General features: G+C 52.3%; 1 protein-coding gene across 5 annotated transcripts; it reads left to right on the forward strand.

Moving 5' to 3' along the window:
- Window positions 1-45: 45 nt before the first annotated feature.
- RSAD1 (radical S-adenosyl methionine domain containing 1) lies at window positions 46-15800 on the forward strand. Of its 5 annotated transcripts, XM_054221482.1 has the most exons (28): window positions 46-210; window positions 1021-1154; window positions 1231-1435; window positions 1509-1874; window positions 1960-2023; window positions 2105-2196; window positions 2334-2388; window positions 2501-2604; window positions 2686-2857; window positions 4080-4204; window positions 4811-4970; window positions 5076-5179; window positions 5363-5572; window positions 5682-5850; window positions 6133-6248; window positions 6995-7145; window positions 7405-7520; window positions 8225-8325; window positions 9011-9122; window positions 9473-9662; window positions 10192-10379; window positions 10947-11102; window positions 11276-11521; window positions 12380-12501; window positions 13243-13358; window positions 13855-13982; window positions 14175-14354; window positions 14848-15164. In XM_054221482.1, the coding sequence occupies exons 1-28, from the start codon at window positions 49-51 to the stop codon at window positions 14950-14952; spliced, it is 4149 nt and encodes a 1382-aa protein (XP_054077457.1). In that variant the 5' UTR covers window positions 46-48; the 3' UTR covers window positions 14953-15164. The 5 variants fall into 5 exon arrangements, 4 of the variants coding, with proteins under 4 accessions (XP_054077457.1, XP_054077458.1, XP_054077460.1 ...); XM_054221483.1 differs by lacking the exons at window positions 13855-13982; window positions 14848-15164 and having other exon boundaries at window positions 14175-14346; XR_008469393.1 differs by lacking the exons at window positions 5076-5179; window positions 5363-5572; window positions 5682-5850; ... (12 more) ...; window positions 14175-14354; window positions 14848-15164 and having other exon boundaries at window positions 2105-2252; window positions 4811-4951.
- Window positions 15801-19051: the final 3251 nt, after the last annotated feature.

Below are 19051 nucleotides of genomic sequence, written 5' to 3' on the forward strand. Positions count from 1 at the left end.
CGGCGGTGCCGGGGCTCAGTGCCCGCCTCGGGGCGGTGCCGGGGCCCGATGGCGGCGCTGGGGTGGCGGCCGGCGGCGGCGGCGATGGCTGCGGCGCGGCCCGGCTGGGGCGGCCCGGGACGGGGTCCGGGAGCGGGTCCTGCCTCGGAACCGGCCCCCGGGACCGTCCCGCAACCGGCCGCCCCCGCCACGGCCGCCGTCTACGTGCACGTGAGCGGGGGACACCGGGGCTGTGCATGGGGGGGGCACGGGGGCGTCGGGCTCGCACACGGCGGGGGGGCACACACGGGACCCAGGGACTTGCAGGCGGAGGGGGCGGACGGGAATCCTGGTCTTGCACACGGGAGGTCACGGGGACCCCGGGCTTGCACAAGGGAATGGGGGCGTGGGGACACCATGACTGCACACGTGGGGGGAGGGACCCCGGGACTTGCACACGTGGGGGGCACACGTGGGACCCAGGGACTTGCACACGTCGGGGGTGCACGGGGACCCTGGGCTTCCGCACGGTGCGGGGGGGCAGGGGGATCCCCGGCCTTGCACACGTGGGAGGGGGGGATGGACCCTGGGCTTGCACACCGGGGGGTGAGCAAGGGGACACAGGTGCTTGCACGCAGCGAGGAGGAATCCAGGGATTTGCACACGTGGGGGTGTGCATGGGGGCCCCAGGCTTGCACACGGGGGGGCACACATGGGGCTCCGGGGTTTGCACACATCGTGGGGTGAATGTGGGACCTTGGGGCTCACACACGCGTGGGTGCATGGGGACCCCGCGGCTTGCAGGCGTGGGGGGGGGGCATCCCAGCCTTGCGCAAGTCATGGGGCACGCATGGGGGATGCTGGGGGGTCCCCAAGCTGTGCACATGAAGGGTGGCACCCGTGGGGCACACACCTCGTGCCCCTAGGGCAGGTGGGGAGTGCTGGGGCCTGTGCACGGGGCTGGGGCTGTCCTCCCCATCCCGAAATGGAGTGCTGAGGGGTGGGGACGTGGCCGTCCCCCACGGCACCCTGTGCCCGCAGTGGCCCTACTGCCGCAAGCGCTGCTCCTACTGCAACTTCAACAAGTACGTGGTGCCGGCGGTGGATGAGGCGGCCATGCGCGCCTGCCTGGTGCGGGAGGCTCGCACCCTGCTCCGCCTCAGCCAGGTGCAGAGGTGGGTGCTCATGGGGAGGGGCTCGGGGGGAACCCTTTGGTGCCCACCTGCATCCTCCCCACTATCTGCCTCACAGCGTCACCTCCGTCTTCTTCGGCGGGGGCACCCCCAGCCTGGCCAGCCCCTGCACCGTGGCGGCGGTGCTGGAGGCCATTGCAGGGACTGCCCACCTGCCCGCCGGCGCCGAGGTCACACTGGAGGCCAACCCCAGCTCCGCCAGCCCCCCGCGCCTCGATGGATTCAGGGCGGCTGGCATCAACCGCCTCTCCATCGGCGTCCAGGTGAGAGGGGCTCTGTCCCGTCCGTCCCACAGCCCCGCCTGTGTCTCCCCCTGCCACTGTGCTCCCTTCGCAGTCGCTGGATGATGCCGAGCTGCAGCTGCTGGGCCGGGAGCACACGGCGGCGGAGGCGCGGGGGGCCGTGGAGGTGGCGCGGGGGCTCTTCCCCGGCCGAACCTCCATTGACCTCATCTTCGGGCTGCCAGGGCAGAGCCAGAGCGCCTGGGCCCGGGGGCTGGAGGCGGCGCTGGGGCTCTGCGACGACCACGTCTCTCTGTACCAGCTGACGCTGGAGCGGGGCACAGCACTGGCGGCGCAGGTCTCGGGGGGGAACCTGCCCGCACCCCCCCAGGACCTCCTGGCCGACATGTACCAGACCGCCTGTACCATGCTGGTGGCTGCTGGCTTCCGACACTATGAGGTCTCCAATTTTGCAAGGAAGGTGGGGTGTCACCCCTCCCCTATGCAACGCCACCCCCCCCAGTGGGCTCAGCCCCCCCCTTACACCACACCCCGTTCTCACCCAGGGCGCCCTCAGCACCCACAACCTCTCCTACTGGCGGGCTGAGCAGTACATCGGTGTGGGGCCGGGTAAGCCGGCGTGACAGGGAGGTGTGTGCACGGCCATGTGTGCCCCCTGCACCCCATTATTGTCCCCCCCCGCCACTGTAGGGGCGCATGGGCGCTTCGTGCCGTGGGGTGAAGGTGGTTGCAGCCGGGAGGCCCGTGTCCAGACGCTGGAGCCGGACGCCTGGATGCGGGAGGTGCAGACCCGGGGCCACGGCACCAGGCGGCGGGTGGTGCTGAGCCCGCTGGAGCAGTGAGTAGGGGGCTGTGCGTGTGCGTGTCCCCGTGCCCCCTCCCCTGCCGGGCTGCCCCCCAGCTCTCACCGTGCCTGCAGGCTGGAGGAGGTGCTGGCCCTGGGGCTGCGCACAGACGAGGGTGTCACACACGAGGTGAGGAGCAGCGTGGGGGAAACGACACCAACCCCGCCATTAACGACTGTTCGGTAACGACCCGCCAGTAACAATGACCTGCCGGTAACGATGACCGTCCCCGGGCGCACAGCGCTGGGGGCGCTTCTCCCCCCACCTCAGCCTGGAGGCCGTGTTCGGGGCGCCGGGGGAGGCGGCGGAGCTGCAGCAGCAGGGCTGGCTGGTGCTGGATGGCGGGTGAGCCCCAGCGGGCCGCGGCGGGGGCGGGGGGCGGTTCTCCGGTGCGGAGCCGGGGCTCAGCCGCCGCTTTTCCCCCAGCGGCCTGCGGTGCCGGCGGGAGGGCCTGGCCCTGCTGGACTCCCTGCTGCCCGGCCTGCTCTGCCAGCTGCAGCGCGGCTGGGCCCGGCCGCCCGCCACGGCGCACCCCGGGACACCGAGGAGAGGACCGACGGGGGACGGTGGGGAGGCCGCGCCGGAGATGGCGGGGGCTGTAAGCGACGGCAGTGGAGAATAAAAGACGAGAGCAGTGCACTGGCTGAGAGCGGTGGGGGGCGGCTGCCCGGGGGTGCCCGGTGCTGGAGGCCCGGCCGGGCCGCTGCCGCGCTGCGCATGCGCGAGGCGTGCGTACGTCGGGCGGTTGTCGGCCCGCCCTCCGGAAGCGGTGCCATAGAGTGTCGGCGGGAGGAGCCCCTCTAGGCGGCGCGGGAGGCTTTCTCTCTGTGGTGCGCGGGCGCCGTTGCCATGGCGGCCGGGCGCGGAGCGGGCCGGCGGGATGCGGCGAGGCTGCGGGAGGCCCGGCACGGCCCGGACCGGCGGCAGCCACGGCTCGGAGCTCCCCGGTACGGCCCAATGCCCGGACCGGCACCCCCCGGTGCGGCCCAACGCGGGGTCCGGACCGGTGCCCACCTTCCAGGTGTGGCCCAATTCCCGGCCCGGTACCCCCGGTACGGGCGGCCGAGCCCCGGGCCTGGCTTGTGCCCTCATCGCGGCCGGGGCCTTGCTCCCGAGCCCCGCACCGAAGCCACCATAAGCAGCCCCTTCCCCACCCAGTGACACCCCTCGCCCCCCTTTTTTCTTCTTATTCTATTATTTTATTTTTTTCCCTGGAGAGGCTCCCCCGGTGCCGAGGAGCCGGTCCCGGCTGTAGGGTCTTGCAGGTTAAGGCTACGGGGGGAAACAAATCCCCGGTGGGATTCCCTCAGCTTGCCCTGCCCGGTGGCGGCCTGTGCTGGGGAGCGCTGCCCTGCGCCCAGCTCCGCAGGAGTTCTGCTATTTATGAGGGTTTTTTTGCTAATTAGGAGCTTCTGAAACTCCAATGGCTCGCTCCCTGTGTGGCGCTGGGCGAGCGTGGCGTGGCTGTGCCGGGGGATTGTGTGTTCGGGGTCGCAGCTGGAGCAGGGAACTTTCCAGGAATTTGCTCGTCTGCCTGCACAGAGCACAGGCTGTATTTATCTTATCCCTGGTCTCTCCTCTAGAAAAAAGTGTGAGACAGTTGAATCCCAGTGACCCACTTTGGTCCTCGTAGCTTCTCAGAGTTTGATTTTTTCCAATTATAAGAGGTGCTGGATTTAACTGTTCTGCGCAACCTTAAAAAAACCCCAAACAAACACAATGCAAAACATAGTTCAGCTGGATATGACTGACCAGGCTGAACGAGGAAGATGGGGTTTCCTTGGGAGGCTGAAGAGGAGGTCTCTTCATCTGTTTTTCAGGCAAGAAGGAGAAGACACGTGAACTGTCCTCCTTAACAATTGCAGAAGAGCCTACACCTGTTTCATGTGTTCTGCAAGGAGATGACATCCAGGCGCTTGCAATTAAGGTGGAAGACCTCGAGAAAGTATGTATTTTTACTGATAGAAACAGCTGCCTTAACTGACACTCTATTTTGTGTGTTTACCAGAGGGTGCGGTCCATTTACTTAAACCAAACCCCACTCTTGGAGTTCCGTTCTCATTCCATTTTGTCTGTCTTGCTTTTTATGATCAGATCGTTTTATCAGATCATCAGGCTCAGTTGCTAAAAGTAAAGGATTATGAATCCTTACACAGTTTTTTCAAATGGAAGGCTAAGTCATCTGCCTCTTCAAAATTATGTTTCCGTCTTTCTGGTCTAATAAGACTTATAAGTTCTTTAGTAACTATCACGGCATCCCTTCTAAAACTGGAGCCAGACTGTGGGAGTAGAAGCATTTGACACCAAACAACACAGCAGAAAGGTATTGGGAAAGTGATTTAAAACTCTCTTTTCTCTGCCCCAGTTGTAAAGCAGAGTCCAGAAAGTAAGACAGTAACTATGCTGGTATCTCCACGTCCGTGTAACGTGCCTCTTAGGGGGAGGAACAGCGTGTACTGATATGACTTCTCTGTGTATCCTAGAAGGCTCAGAAGGAACGAAGGTGAGTCAGTCCGTACCTAATTGCATTGTGACTGTTTATTTTCTGCAGCTCCATGTTCCACACCCTCCCCATGATGCTGGGAGAATTCCGGTTAGGAAGGAATACCTCGTTCGAAAATATCGATCCAAAGAGACAAAGAAGGTAACAGATCTCTTTGTGGCATACCCTGCTTTCCCAAAGGCACCCAGGGAACCGCTGACTTTTTCTGGTAAGGTTAAACTTCATACCTTATCTTGGGGTTTTGGTTTTGCTAAGCCTAGCTTTAGTGACCTGGCGCTGGGGTTGGGGTTATTTTTTTGTGTGTGTGTTGTAGGACCAGAACTGTTTGGTGATGGCTGTGAAAAGATTCTGCCCCATCACATTTTGGGAAGTCTCAAGGAATTCAAGGAGGAAGCCTTGGCCAGAGGAAACGCTCAGGTTGGTTTGTAAAGTTACGAAAATGTTGCTGCACGGCACTTTTCCAGAGGTGGAGAGCGGTGCCCGCAGTACCTTTCAATGGTTTTCAGCACCTATCAGGATCAGGTCAGGCCCGAGGTGTGGTTTTCCCAACCTCTCGCACTCTGCGGGGAGGGTTTGCCTTCAGAGAAACTGCACCAACAGGTTTTGAATTCCTGCGTGCAGGAGAGGGACGTCATGGAGGGAAGAATTACAGAGGCTTCCTCTTCCATACGTGCTTCTGCTGATGGCGTCAGGCTGGCAAGGGAAGTGCTGGTGTTGCAGCAGTGCCGTTGCTCAAGTCTGATTACTCAGATAAATCCTTCCATTGTTTCAAAGTGTGTCCCTGTTTTTGTTCCTCTTCAGAGTTATCAGGTAAAAGTACTGTCAATCTGAAGAATTCTTTTCTCCTCCCCTCTCCCATTCTCATTGTGGTGGCAGTGTGTGCATAGAGAGGTTAATTTAACGCTTCCTCTCTCTTCAGCTAGCAGGTCTTATTGAGGTTTCTCATCAAGATGTTACTGCAGCAGCTTTAAAAGAGGAACATGGAGGAGTGAAGAAGGTTCACCAGCCCCCACCAGCAGAGCACAAAGCTCTCCAGAACTGGCACCATCATATGACAATGAGGAAAAAGCAGGAGAAACATCTGGGAGGCGAGTAAAGCTGAGGCCTCGTTCTGTGGGCAGGTTGGGGAATTTGATGGCACCACAACAAACTGTAATGGTCGTAGCTGACCGGGGTTAATCCTGTTGCCATTGCATGTTCTCAGAGCTCCCCACGCTGCTAGTGCTAGTGGCCGTGGATGCTGTGGGGAGGTGAACTGGGGGAAGGACGGTGGATTTGGTGGGGACAGTGTAAGGGGGTTACACGTGAACAATAGGTAAAGGGTGTGCCCAGAAGTGCAGCATCAATGATCTGACATTCCTTCTTTATAGAAATTCTTCAGAGGCCAGAGAATGAATTGCTGATGAACACCTCGGAGGATTACAGACAAATCCAGGAAGAACGTGACCTCATTGACCGGTGTCTCCCTGCCCTGCTTCCTGGAAAGGTGAGAGCCCCACTTCCTCTGCGTCGTGGTTGCTCTGTTCTTGTGAAAGAGTCAAGATGCTGGTGTAACATCTCTGAACGTAACAGAATGTAGTCAGTAACATCTCTGAAAATCTGTCATTAGATATTTATCAAAGCCACTTTAAGTCCTTCAGCCTACTGTGCAAGCAGAGCTTTCAGTGACTTTAAAAATAAAAACAGGAACTGTGCACTCCGTGCTCGTCAGAGGAAAATGGTGGTGTGCTTTGGCTCCTTGCTAACGAACTGCGTTTCTTGAGATGCCATATCTTGATTATCACCAAAGGCTGTCATGCACTGGGAAGTGGGACGTGCCGCAATTGCTGTTCCAGGGACAGAAAGATCTGATAGCTTAAGGCTTGAATTTTAGTGATTGCCATGGAGAAAGGGGTATGGGTAAGTCAGGAGGATTATGGGAGTATCCTATGTTAAAATTATTTTTTTACATTTATAGCACTATCAGAGAATTTGCATTTGTGTGAGGCACTATTTTAATATCACTCAACCTTCATGTGGCACTAGATAGAAGAAAGTTCTTCTTTTGTCTTTGACAGCAACCTGGTAGAAATTTTGGCTTGCTCTGCAGAAAGTGATAATTTATAGACTTTTAAAATATCTGTATAAGCAGAGTTAGACCCCTTTTTCTATTTAGCTCCTATTCCCTGTGAAAATAACAGGCAGCCGTAATGCCTCTGCAAGCGTCAGCGTGAGCCTTGTTTTCCACCCTAGGGCTATCGAAGAGGAAGTGAATTCTGGAGACAGCCTGAGCGTATTGGAGATGAAGTCACTGGCCTGACGATGACACTGACTCAGAGAGAATGTGGCTACGCAGAGCCAGTCACTCATGTGGGGAAACCCCGCAGCATCCAGATGGAAATGGGTGAGGGAACGTCACAGAGAGGTGATTCCACAGAAATGGGGTACAAGTGTGGAGGGAGCGGCAGAAAGAAACAGTGACTCCAGCGAGTCTGGAGGCTCACGTTATAGCTGTCCCTTCCAACAGCTGCAGCACAAGCTACTTCCCAGTCATCTGTTGGACCTCCTCTTTAAAACACCATGAGACCAAAGTTTGGCAGAGAGTGAAATTAATAGACACGTGTGTATATAGACAGTGAGCTCTTGTGTGGGTATTTCCACAGGTCTGAAGCCTCCAAAGAGGATCCCTTTCCATCTAACCTGGCATAAGAGTCTTTTCCTGAAAGAGCGACAGCAGGAGCTAAAATCTGTCCTAAAGGAGCTAGATTTTTATAAGCCGGTAAGACTAGAGGAGCGAAGACATTCTTTGCATCTCTCATCTCTTGTCAGATGCTGTAGAGTAACATAAAATTGCCAAGAACAGGATCTGAAAAAGCATTAGGAATCTAAAACTTAGGATCCACAGTGCTTATCTTGGAAGTTCCCACATTTCCAAAGGGACACACCCATAAGAGTTGCCTGGCCTCCCTAAGTGTTGCGTGGAGTGGTCTAAGAACCTCAGAATAGGACCCTGAACGAGGAGCATGCAGCTGCCAAGACCTAGGCAATAAAAAAACCTGCTAGATGCTCATGTAGAACTTTGATTTAGTGCCTCAGGGCAGAGGAAAAACGCTTTCACCTGTGTGGAAGCCGTATCTGAAATAATCTCCTGAAGGCAGGTAGCCCCTCCTCTTAAAAACTGAACAGACCTCACATTTTCTTTCTGAAACCTGGCTCTGGGGATGAGAAGCGTGTGTGAAGGAGACTTTTCCCGTCCATGCACTGTTTATAGTGGGGAATGCAGTCATCTAGGATCTTGGGAGACCCAGAATGGTTCCTTCCTGTGGCTCTTGGACATTCATTGGGGACCTCTAAAAACCACTGTAGGAGCAAGATATCTCAACTTCACTTTACTTGACTCCCTTGGTACATTCATCGGGTGTTTTAACTTCCTTTCTATATAAAAAGAGAAATTGTGAGTTGGTCCTTTTTATGTATGTCCAGGATCTGGATGGACTGGAGGTGATTGGTAAAGGGCAGCCTTTCACATCTGTCTCAACAGAGCCTTTTCCACCTTCCACCCCTTCTGAAGAATCTGTGACCCTGTAAGTTTTACTTCATGGCAGAAATAAAGATTTTTGGGTATGTATCATCAGTCTGTAAGGGTATCCTTAACCATCCTTAGCCAGAATGCACAGGAGTCTCCACTGGGGCACAATAAAAGTCATATTCTAATACTAAAGTCAGCAGATTTAGGAATTAAGCAGTTCCCTTGTGCCTTAGGGCCTTGTGCCTAAGGAGCAAAAACCAGAGAAAAGTTTTGTTGTGTTTTGGTTTTGGGGTTGTATTTTTCTGAGGCCCCTCCACCAGTCTTCCCTCTGTGTGTCTCCAGAGCTTACATTAGGCAGGGTGGGGATTCTACTCTAAATTACCTCAATCTGGTTGTGTTTTTCCAGCTTTCCACTTCCATCATCAGTTTGCCTTTTTTCCCTCTGTCCTGTCCATCTGTAACGGGCGCAACCCAAGGGCCTCTTCTTATTCAGTCCCGTACCCTCAGCCTTTCTTAGGCAGGAATCATTCTTTAATATTCTGGCTGTTCTGTCCTCCTTGATGGTGACAAGTAGCTAGCTGGAGTTTACCGCATCTGCAGGGCTGTGTCTATAAAGAGATGACTATGTGGAAAAGCATTAGTTGGATTATTTCTTCTAGGGTCTTGTAAATCACTCCTGGTTCTCCCCTCTCTGAAGGTGAATTTTGCTCCATAAAAATGCTGGCTCTTCTTTTCTTTAGCAGTGATTCCTTAAGGGACTGCCCCAGTGTGGTTCCAGAAGGAGTAGTGGGTCCATCTTTAGATTTCTGTGGCCAGCCTGCTCGTTGGATCGACGGCACCACTTCTCGCAGGGTAATTGTGCGTTTTTTATTGTTTAGTCAAGCTAAGCCTGCTTGAGTTCCCGAATCACAGCTGTACAATGAGTGTCACTCCCAGGCCGGAGAATGGGGGATTTATTCTGAGCATAATAGATTATCCCTGCGTTTGCTCCGGAGACATCTAGAAACAGAAGAGGTTGCTCTGTCTGTGGCGTGAAGCTCAGATTCCCAGGCACTCTCTATATAATGGCCATTTCATTGGACCTGCCTTACAAGTTCTCCTACCAAGGCTCATCCCTTTATTTGTGCTGTGCCTTCAGGCAAGATAAATCCTGCCAGATAGAGTAGAAATTGTTATCTTTGTCTTTTTCCTTTTCCTTGTAGGATGAAATTGGCATTGCTGCCCGGCTCACCTTTGAGACTTTGGTCGGTGAGAAAGCTGAAAGCTCCCTGATGGTGAGCAACGATGGCACAACTGCCATCTGGTATGACTGGATGAGGCTTCCCCAGAAGATTCCCTCCAGAGAAACGAAGGGGATAAGGATGCCGTGCTTTTACTTTGATATCAGATCTGGTATGAGAGCTGCTGATGTCGGAGACTTTTGTATGTAGAGCGGAGAGCACGTATTCAGGAGTTCTCTGAGATGCTGAGTCTGACTAATGGCAGAACAAGCCTGTTAGGTGATTCTCTTTAGGAAGCCACCCTGGGTGTCAGAGCTGACTCACGCCAAAAGAGGTGTGCGAGGCAGATCCCTTTCATGGGACTTGAAGGAAAGGTGGAGGTTGGCCCTATTCTGAATGTAAATGGGTGGAATACCGAGGAGTGAATCATCTTCTGGTGCCAACTGGGCAGAATCTGCCAGGGAGAGTACTGAGCTTGCTGTCAAAGGAGCGTGCGGTGGCAATAACACCAGTTCGGTAGCATGGTGCCTGGGAGTAAATCTGGCAGGAAAAAAATAGCTGGATGAAGTGTGGTAACCAGCAAAGCTATGGGAAAAGAGTCTCATGCAGAGATAAGGACACTCGGGGTGGGGTTGGAAAAGAAGGGTCAAGTTAACCAGGTGGTTTCTTGCAGACCGATGCATTTTTCTCTCTTATTTCAGGTGTATTGTTGCCCGGGGAAACTAGGAAATTTTCCTTTATTTTCAAGTCGGAGAGTGCAGGCATTTTCAGTGAGTCCTGGGAATTTAGGACACATCCTCTGTTATTAGGAGGAGCTCTGCTGCAGGTGACCCTTTGGGGAATTGCTGTGTATGAGGATATATTTGCTGACCTCAGAGAGAAACTGGAGGTAACCAAGCATGTAACTGCGTAACTGTGAGCTTTGAACTTAATATGCAAATAGAGGATAAGGATGGGAGGGGATGACATGGTATTTTTATTGCTACGCAATTAGGGCTGAGAGTGAGATGATGAGTTATTTACAGAATATCTGTACATACTTGAGCAGGTTTGCTAAATAAAATGGAAGAACTCTGCAATCTATTGTAATGTTGTTAATAAAGACATGATTGTGCCTCCTAAACTGTTCACACTGGTCCTTTAAAGACTGAATTTTCTGTTGGTAATGAATTTCATTACTTAGTGGCAACGGGATTATGTGTCGTACACTATGGTATCGGTTAAGGTATAAATTGAAAATTACACTACTCTTTGAAAAGTGTGGTTTGGGGGAGGATTTGTGGGGTTTATTTGAAAAGCTGTTGGAATTATTGCTCTGCTTAGCGGGATTTGCAGTTATTCTTGTCCTTGTAACCCTATGTAACGTACGCATGTGGTTACTAGCGTGGGTGTGAATTTGCTTGTGTGTCCGTATATGGAACGGGAGCTCACACACGTGCTTGTTGTGGTGCCTCAGACTGACCTGGCTGCTCGAGAAGGTGCTGCTGTAGTAGAAGAGTATCTGAAGAAGCATCTTGTCCAACCACCTCGTGTCCGGACCCCAGAGCGCTCTCCATCTCCTGTGGATACCTATGTCACAGAGGAAGAGTTGTTCCACTGGAAGAATCCTGAGGTGATGTTTGCTGTTTGATGGGCTGCACAACTGAAAGAGTGGGGAGGGAAAACCCGTGGGGCTGGTGCATCCCTGGGTCTCTGGAGGCTGGCATGGTCTGCCATGGTGGCTTTAGCAATTAGGTTTGTGGAGGAAAGGCATAGCTCAATTCACTATTTACCCCGTTATCACAGTTTCATTATCAGCATCAAGTGGTAAAGCGGCTGCATGAACTGTGGAGATGGTACATGACTGTTCCTTCAGCCTCTGAGGAGAAAGTGCCCTCGCGCCAGAAGAGCACCGTGGAGGACACTCAGCACCAGGAGAGAACCTCGGAGGCTCTCCCTGCTCAGAGCAGCACCACAGAGGTGCCAGGTGTGAAGAGCATGCTTGAGGAGGCATCCTCAGGATGGAACCTCTCCCTGGATGACTTTAAGCAGGTGTTCACCCCTTTTCCCTCTAGTGCTGTGACAAGCTAGAGGTGTGTGACAACGGTGTCTTCATTTTCCCTACAAATAGCCTGGCCTACCCCAGGGTGAGCCCACCCAAAGGTCTGCTTCCAATGTGCTGTGAGTTAGAGATGATTTACGATGTGTGTCGCAGAAAAGCACTTCAGCTCTGCTGACCACACCCTCGGTGCTCTTGTAAAGAGATTCCCAAGAGAGACTTTGAGGGCTGTTGTGTGAAGAAGAAAAGAGAACCACACAATGTAATAGATATTTTAAGCTCTTCCCCCATTAGCTTTCTGTCATCCCACGACTGAATGCGGGGGGCAGGCTAGTTCTGCAGCCTCCTGTGGCTTCCCCAAGGGCTCCTCTCCTTGGAGAGTCCTTCCTATTCATCAGAGCACTAAGGGGGCACTCATGACAGGCTGGGGATAAAGCACAGACCTCCCTAGATTAAAGCAAGAGTGGTTTGGATTCTGTCAGCACGGTTTTTCTGTAGTGCTCTCTTGGAAATCTCTCTGACGCTTTCATAACTAATCTTTACTTCGGGGCCTTCTAGTTCGCTGAAATCCCTGTTCCCCAGCACACCTGGGAAGTTGCAAAGGGTTTACCGTCGATCTAACGGGGGGGTCTGGGATTGCTCCCCAAATTTTGGGTCGTGCGTGCACCTTGGCAAAATCCCGGCTGTATAGGAAGCCATGTCTGGGTGTGTAAGCGCCCAGTGCAACCAGGTTTCAGACTGGTGTCCAGGAAGAGAGGTGATGGTGTGCTCGGTTGAGCTCCGGGTCCACGGACTGGGAACGAAGACAGAGAAGCAGCACTCCGCGGACCCTGTGTTTTCTCTTCCATCAGGCTATAAAGTCCATCCCCAAGGAGGAGCAGCGAGAAGCAGCACTGGCCCAGCTCAATAAGGCAGCACTGGAGCTGCGTCGTAAACGGAGGCCAACTCAGACAGACCTTTTGCATCAAATCTGGTGCGTTACCTTTGTGAGATAAAGCTTGTAAATGCATCGTGGGATCAACAGCCTTGGCAAGCTCTGTTGCAACTGTTGTGATTCAGACTGCAGATAATTATATGAGGTCTAGAAGTCACTTTACACTCTGGGTTTTTTTATAGCTTAATTGTAGCAGCTGTCTAGGACCCAAATGCCTTTTTTTTTTTTTTTTTTTGGAGATAAGTTTAGAATATTAAATGCATGTAATTTTGGGGAGTATACAAGATTATTTCTGGCAAGATTATTCTAGTCTATATTTATGAAACCTTTGGGTAATTTTCTGTACCCTTTTACTCAAGATAACTGTATCCTCCCTCATACAGTCTCACTGTTCTTTGCTCAGGCTCTCAGACTGTAAACACATCAACAGCTTTCTCGTTGCTTCCAAATTAGAAGGATGCGGGTTCTTCTCGGTAAACACAGAGAGCAGGTCGATGCTGATTTACCAACATGTGTCATGTTGAAGAGCAGGAGATCTAGTTTCACTGTAATATTTATGGGCCCGTAGGAGCTCGTTGATTTGCAAACCGTTGAGACTTCAGAGGGCTCAAACATGAGGAAAGTAATTTAGCTTCCCTCGACGCAGATTTTTAGATGGTGGGGGCTGTTTTATTGGTTGGGTTGGACAGAGCAGCCCTCAGCTGCTCACTCCTGGGCACAGGGTAGAACAAGATGGCAATTGCTGTGCCTTCTCCCTTCTGATTCTGATACTTCCCTCAGTCTCCAGCTCTGGCGTGAAACGATCGATGGTCTGGTGAGTCGCTCCATGAGGCTGAGATCCCTGCTTGGCGTGCCTGAGAACACCGTCTATGTAGATGGTGTTCCAGAGGAAACAGGTAAATGGTGGTTTTAGACAGCACCTGGTGTCTGCGGACTGTTGGAAATCCAGAAAATGTGCTGAATTTCAACTGAATTGGCAATTTCATCAGTTCCCCCTCCAAGCTTTTATAAGAAAATGCATTTTAAAAAAAACGGCGGGTTGTGTGATACTCATTGTGATCTGTGGTTTGGTGTCATTAAAAAAACGCCACGCAAATAAGCCGTTTAATTGAGCTAGATGTAGCCATGGTTTTCACACAGACTAACCCAGAAAACCCTCGCTTGCTCGGGTCTCAGGGGCTTGTTCTGATACACATCTGAGACCTGTGCATTCCTTCTTTAAACAAAGTAACTCTGCAAGGTATTGTTTTGCAGTGCAGTGTGCAGCTCAGATTATAAAACGAGGAAGATACATTGCAAAAGGAATATACTTGCACTGTGTGAGTGCAGTGAGCTTGTCTTTCTGGATGTGAAAATGTTGCTTTTGGGTAGTTGAAATTATTTCTTTTGTAGTGGAAGTAAAGCAACCCATAAAAGGAGGAAAGGAAGACAGAATAACCACTAGGAAAGAAGAGAGAAGGCCATCTGGTAGTAAGGAGAAAGAAGGCAAAAAAAGAACAACAAAGACAGCAGGGAAAGAGGTGTGTGTTAGGATGCCTATTGAAAACTAAGTGCTGGGGACAGTGTGATCTGTTCTGAGGTTGTGTATCCTGAGTTCGTGCTGATTTCCAACCCCGCAAAAGAAGCGCTGCTTCTGGGAGGTGGATCTTATGGCAATCTGAAAGGTGTTCTGACCTGTGTCACTCTTTTCTTTTTCCTCTGTCCCTGAATAGGAACGTCCAAGCAGCAGAAAGTTAAAGGATGAGACAAAGCTGAAATTGTCCACTTCGCTGCTGGAAGTGAAAGAGGGAGCGCAGCCCGTGGAAGCTCTGACTGCAGTTCGAGTAGAACCTCCTCAAGAGCAGGTGGACCCTGTTTTGTTTCGGACATACCAGGAAAAACTTTATGTTGAAGTGAGTCTTAACCAGAGCTTATGTCTTTGTTTCTTGGTTTTATTCTTTTTTGTAAGCTTACGTTGAAGCTTAGGTGGAGAGGTAAGCTTTTTGTTGAACTCGGAAAACCGTCAAACCGTGATTCTGTAGCAAGGTAAGTGTGAAATACAAGGAAAGTAAGATGTCCTTTATTCCAGCTTGGAATCTGTTAACATAAATCCAGCCATTACATAGCCACATGCGGGATTTCTATCTGGGATGTCTTTTAGCATGCTCGTGGACTCTTGAGGGATCAGCAGAATTAATTGTATCTCAGATAATGTTAAACACACTTCGTAGCCAGAAAAGTTATTACTAGAGCTAAGCTCTTTTAGCAGGCAGCCGCTTTGATGTGGTTGTGTGCGTGCCCATACGTTAATGTGCCCCTGCGTGAGAAACCATTGCTTCGTCTGTCAGTTGTCATCAGCATTTCTTCCTGTGTTTTCACTGCGACTGTCTCCTCTTCATGCTGCAGGTCTACGGGCTGCTGAATTCAATGGTGAGCAAAATGGTTTCTTTGTTTGAGGACCTAGAGAAAGAAGATGCTCTAAAGTGGGAGAGCAAAGCCCTGTGTGACTAGAAATAGACTTACTTTTACAAAATAAATAAATAACCATATTTACACAGATCAAGTGGAGACTGTTCTTTCTGAAGTGATGCCGTGATTAGAAATACTGGGCTGCCTCCTTTCTGACATGCTGTGATGCGAGACTACTGCTAGATCATCTGTTACTTCTGCGGATGATTGCTTGCCAAGAAGAGACAAGGCAAGAAATATCACAGCCTCAGAAACCGCTAAGACTAGAAAGTCTTAGCTAAGACTGGCGTTTCTGCTAAGGAAGAAGAATTTAAAAGCGCCAGTCAGCATGAGATATGTCTTTATTCTTTGTTTCACGATCTTGCTTGGCTAGCAGGTGAGTGAGCAGAGAGTGTCCCTTCCCAGGACAGGAACTTGGAAAAATTCTCATTTTTGATCATATTCTTGACTGCTTGTCCAGCCTCCTCTCGGGACTTGCTGACATAAGGCTTCTCCGAGGCATCCTGGATCCCAGTGAAAACACAGTATTCCAAGGGGTGTGCCACCCTGCCTGGTTTTGCACCCATGAATTTGCTTGTGCTGATCTTCCATCTCTTTCCATCCAGCTCAAGGTTCCCCAGCCCCATTCTGAGACGGCTCTTACTTGCTTCCTTCCAAGATGAATCCCTCTTGAATTAAAATGAGTGAAATTCATGCTGTAAGGCCTTGTGTTAGAGTCACCCCTCCTGTCTCCATCAGCCTGCATGTGCGTCTGGGCTTATCGCTGCCTTCTGTCTGGGTTTTCTTTGTGCATCGCAGCTGGAATGGAGCTTTTTGTGGAGACATCCCGGGGGTGCGTGTCGCACGCTCTGCAGCTGGGCTTGGGTCGGAGCAGGTTTCCGAGGCAGAGCGAGCTGGGTGCAGGGTCTCTCTTGACCTGGCAACAAGAGAGTCAGTAAAAATGCTGCCTTCCTGCTAAAGGGGCTGGATGGCCTTCGCCTTCCCCAAGAAATGACATCAGTGTAGATTATTAATTGAGGTTCGTGACACCTTTGGGGTTGCTGAGCCGGGGAGAATCTGTTAGAGATTCTGTCCATCCCTGTGCAGTTGCACCAGGCGTGTGTGCCTCGGGCACGTGCTTTTACATTGGCAGCCGCGCTGACACGCGTCTCGGAGCCGTGCGTAGTGTAAAATAACTGTTCCTTCTGCAGAACTTTTGCTTTCTCATTTGAACTCGTGTGCTGTCCCTGGGGAGAGGATATATTCCTCCCCTTGGCTCCCGGCAGTACCAGAGCACAGCACAGCTTATTTTTGTTTTTTGCTGGCCAGGTGAGGCCCCTTGTGTTTGGAGATGCTCACCCTCCGCGGGGAAGAAGCCAGGAGCCTCTTCTGGCTTAGTGGGCAGGAACCCACAAAGGGAATGTCTCTGCTCAGCATTCCTGTAGTGAGAATTTCAGCAACATTTTGAGAATTAGAAGGAAAAAGGCCTGAAGTTGGGGTGTGTCTCGCAGGCTCTGACAATAGCTCCTGCCTCCCTGGAGATGATTATCAGCTTGTGAATCTGCCCAACTCAAACAGCTCAAGCCATCTGTTTCTAGACAAGAGGGAGTCTGCACGTTATAGAGGCAACGTGATTGTCTCAAAGGCAGGAAAGCTTTTATTTGATAGCTTTACCTTCAAAGATGGCAAAGCCTATTTGTAAGATCCATGCCTCTGGTCCAGCCTGTAGAAACCAGGCTCCATGTGTACCCCTACTCACGGGGAAAACCTGTTAAAAAACAGGTAGATGGGAGTTTCGTGTTAGTCACGTACCGTAGAAGAATGTCCTACCCTGGTGTCCCCTTCCCATCCAAGGGAGGAGCCTGGTTGCCCGGGGCAGGCGGGTGGCGTAAGAACTTCTGCAAAGGAGAACAAACGCGAATGCTGTGAATAGTCTAATTTTTTGTCATAAATATCACCAGTGTCTCTTACAGCCTCGGACAAGAGTGTCCTCAAGGGACAAGGTACAAGCAGCACACAGGAAGGGAAGTGCTGGGCCAGCAAGTGCAATGCTCCGCTCCCCGGTTGCTGCGGCTGTCTCCGAGCCAGCTGCCTTTTTTTTTTTTTTTTCCTTTTTTTTTTTTTGCTATTGCATTGATTTGTAGAAGTTACGTGACTGGAACTGCAGTGGAATTAGAGCTGGCTTCCACCGACCACCTTTAAAAACATGTACCCCTCATTTAAAAGCCTGATGTGAGCTGAGATGTGGGTCCTGTCATTAGGGAGAGACCCTCAGGGCTGCTCAGCCCTGCACTCTGAGGACACCTGGATGATCCCGTCCCTGCAATGCCGCCTCCTAGCAGCCCGGCAAGGAGAGTATTCCTTCTCCTCTCCCGAACATGGACATTATTTATATTAGTGTTAATAATTTGTGTTGTGTTTGCTAAATAACCGAGGGGTGAGCGACCTTCCTGGCCTTGGGAGTTGCATACCAAACCCATCACGTGAGTCGGGGCCTGAAGACATCACCATAACTATTAGAGAAGCTGGGAAGGGGGATTCCAGGAAAATGCTGCAAGCAGAAGGTGACAGCCCATTTCCAGAGACTTCTTAATGGCCGGGGGGGTCTGGGTGAGCAGCTGGCTTGTCCCAGGGCTGAGGGAAAGTGGCTTCAGAGCCTTGCTGGGTCCCACTTCCTACAGCGGGGTTGTGGATCACCCAGCAAAGCAAACCCCAGGTTTATACCGCTCCGCTGGGGCTTGTGGGGTGTTGTCCCCATGGAGAGTTTCACTTTGCTTGTAACAAATCAATGTCTGAAGAGGGGCAAGCTGGCTGCCCCAGCCGTCTGACACAGGTGAACCGAGAGCATCGAGAGCAGGGGCAGATGAAGGCCTGGATCTTGGGCAACCATGAAGAATACCTCCCACTGGCTGAGCTGGGATGTTTCAGAGGGCTGGAGCCCCTCTGCTGTGAGGACAGGCTGAGAGAGCTGGGGGGGTTCAGCCTGGAGAAGAGAAGGCTCCAGGGAGACCTTAGAGCCCCTTCCAGTCCCTAAAGGGGCTACAGGAAGGATGGGGAGGGACTCTGGATCAGGGAGTACAATGATAAGACAAGGGGTAACGGTTTTAAACTGAAGGAGGAGAGATTTAGACTAGATATTAGGAAGAAATTCTTCACTGTGAGGGTGGTGAGCCCCTGGCCCAGGTTGCCCAAAGAAGCTGTGGCTGCCCCATCCCTGGAGGGGTTCAAGGCCAGGTTGGCCGGGGCTTGGAGCAACCTGGGCTGGTGGCAAGTGTCCCTGCCCAGGGCAGGGGGTGGCACTGGGTGACCTTTAAGGTCCCTTCCAATCTGAGCCATTCTATGATTCTCCAGCTTGACCTGGAGGATGGGTTGGATGCTGGAGGTTCTCTTCTCGCAGGCTGCAGCTGGGAGTGGGACTAGCTGCGCATCCAGCTTGCGCAGGCAGAGCCTGTTGGGAAAGGCAGGCTGGTAAGATCTGCAAAGCCTCTGGAGGCACATGGCCTCCCAGCTGCCTTCTCCCTGCCGCCCAGCGCAGGACCTTCGGACCTTCAGCACTGCCGGGGCCTGGGGCAATATGAATCCCTGCTCCATGCTTTGTGCGGCGGGAGCATCAGCAGGAAGGCACGATCCCCCTCCAGAATGCCTCAGCACACAGGAGATGCTTTCCATTATGGAAAATGTCAGTGATATTAAAAAGATTATATATATCCATAATACTTGAAGGCCTGTCAGTGATTAAAATGGAAGGCAGAGGCCGGGAGAGAGGGGGTGGCAGTGAAACGATCGAGAGACATGACTTATTTTGTCATGTCATCTGATGCCTCCCTCTCCCCCCAGCCAGGCTCCGGGAGCTGTTCAGAGCAGGGGAAGAATCCGCTCCAAATTTAGATCCTGGCCAAAAAAAAAAAAAAAATATTAATGAACCCAAATTGCAACCGTGGCCTTGGGTACCAGGGAGCGAGCTGTGTGGTGGGGAGGGTCGACATCCCTCAGAGCCGCTTCTGAGCCCGGAGCCGCTGATTTCTGTCTAAAAATAATGATGGGGGGGGAAATAGGAAAAAAAATAATGAAAAAAATAAAGCCCGGCAAGCAGCAGCAAGCAGCGCCTGGCTGGCTGCCAGCGAGGGGCAGTGACTGAGCATTTACAGCATCCCCGCCTCCC

Source organism: Rissa tridactyla, chromosome 15, assembly GCF_028500815.1.
Source record: "Rissa tridactyla isolate bRisTri1 chromosome 15, bRisTri1.patW.cur.20221130, whole genome shotgun sequence".
In the NCBI taxonomy this organism is placed as follows: Eukaryota; Metazoa; Chordata; class Aves; order Charadriiformes; family Laridae; genus Rissa; species Rissa tridactyla.

Excerpts from the sequence above, each read along its gene's own strand:
- RSAD1 (XM_054221482.1), top strand. The coding sequence starts at position 49 with ATGGCGGCGCTGGGGTGGCGGCCGGCGGCGGCGGCGATGGCTGCGGCG. Across the intron at positions 5,573-5,681 it reads TTCCTCTTCAGAGTTATCAG|CTAGCAGGTCTTATTGAGGT; the intron begins GTAAAAGTACTG and ends CTCTCTCTTCAG. Across the intron at positions 13,983-14,174 it reads CAAAGACAGCAGGGAAAGAG|GAACGTCCAAGCAGCAGAAA; the intron begins GTGTGTGTTAGG and ends GTCCCTGAATAG.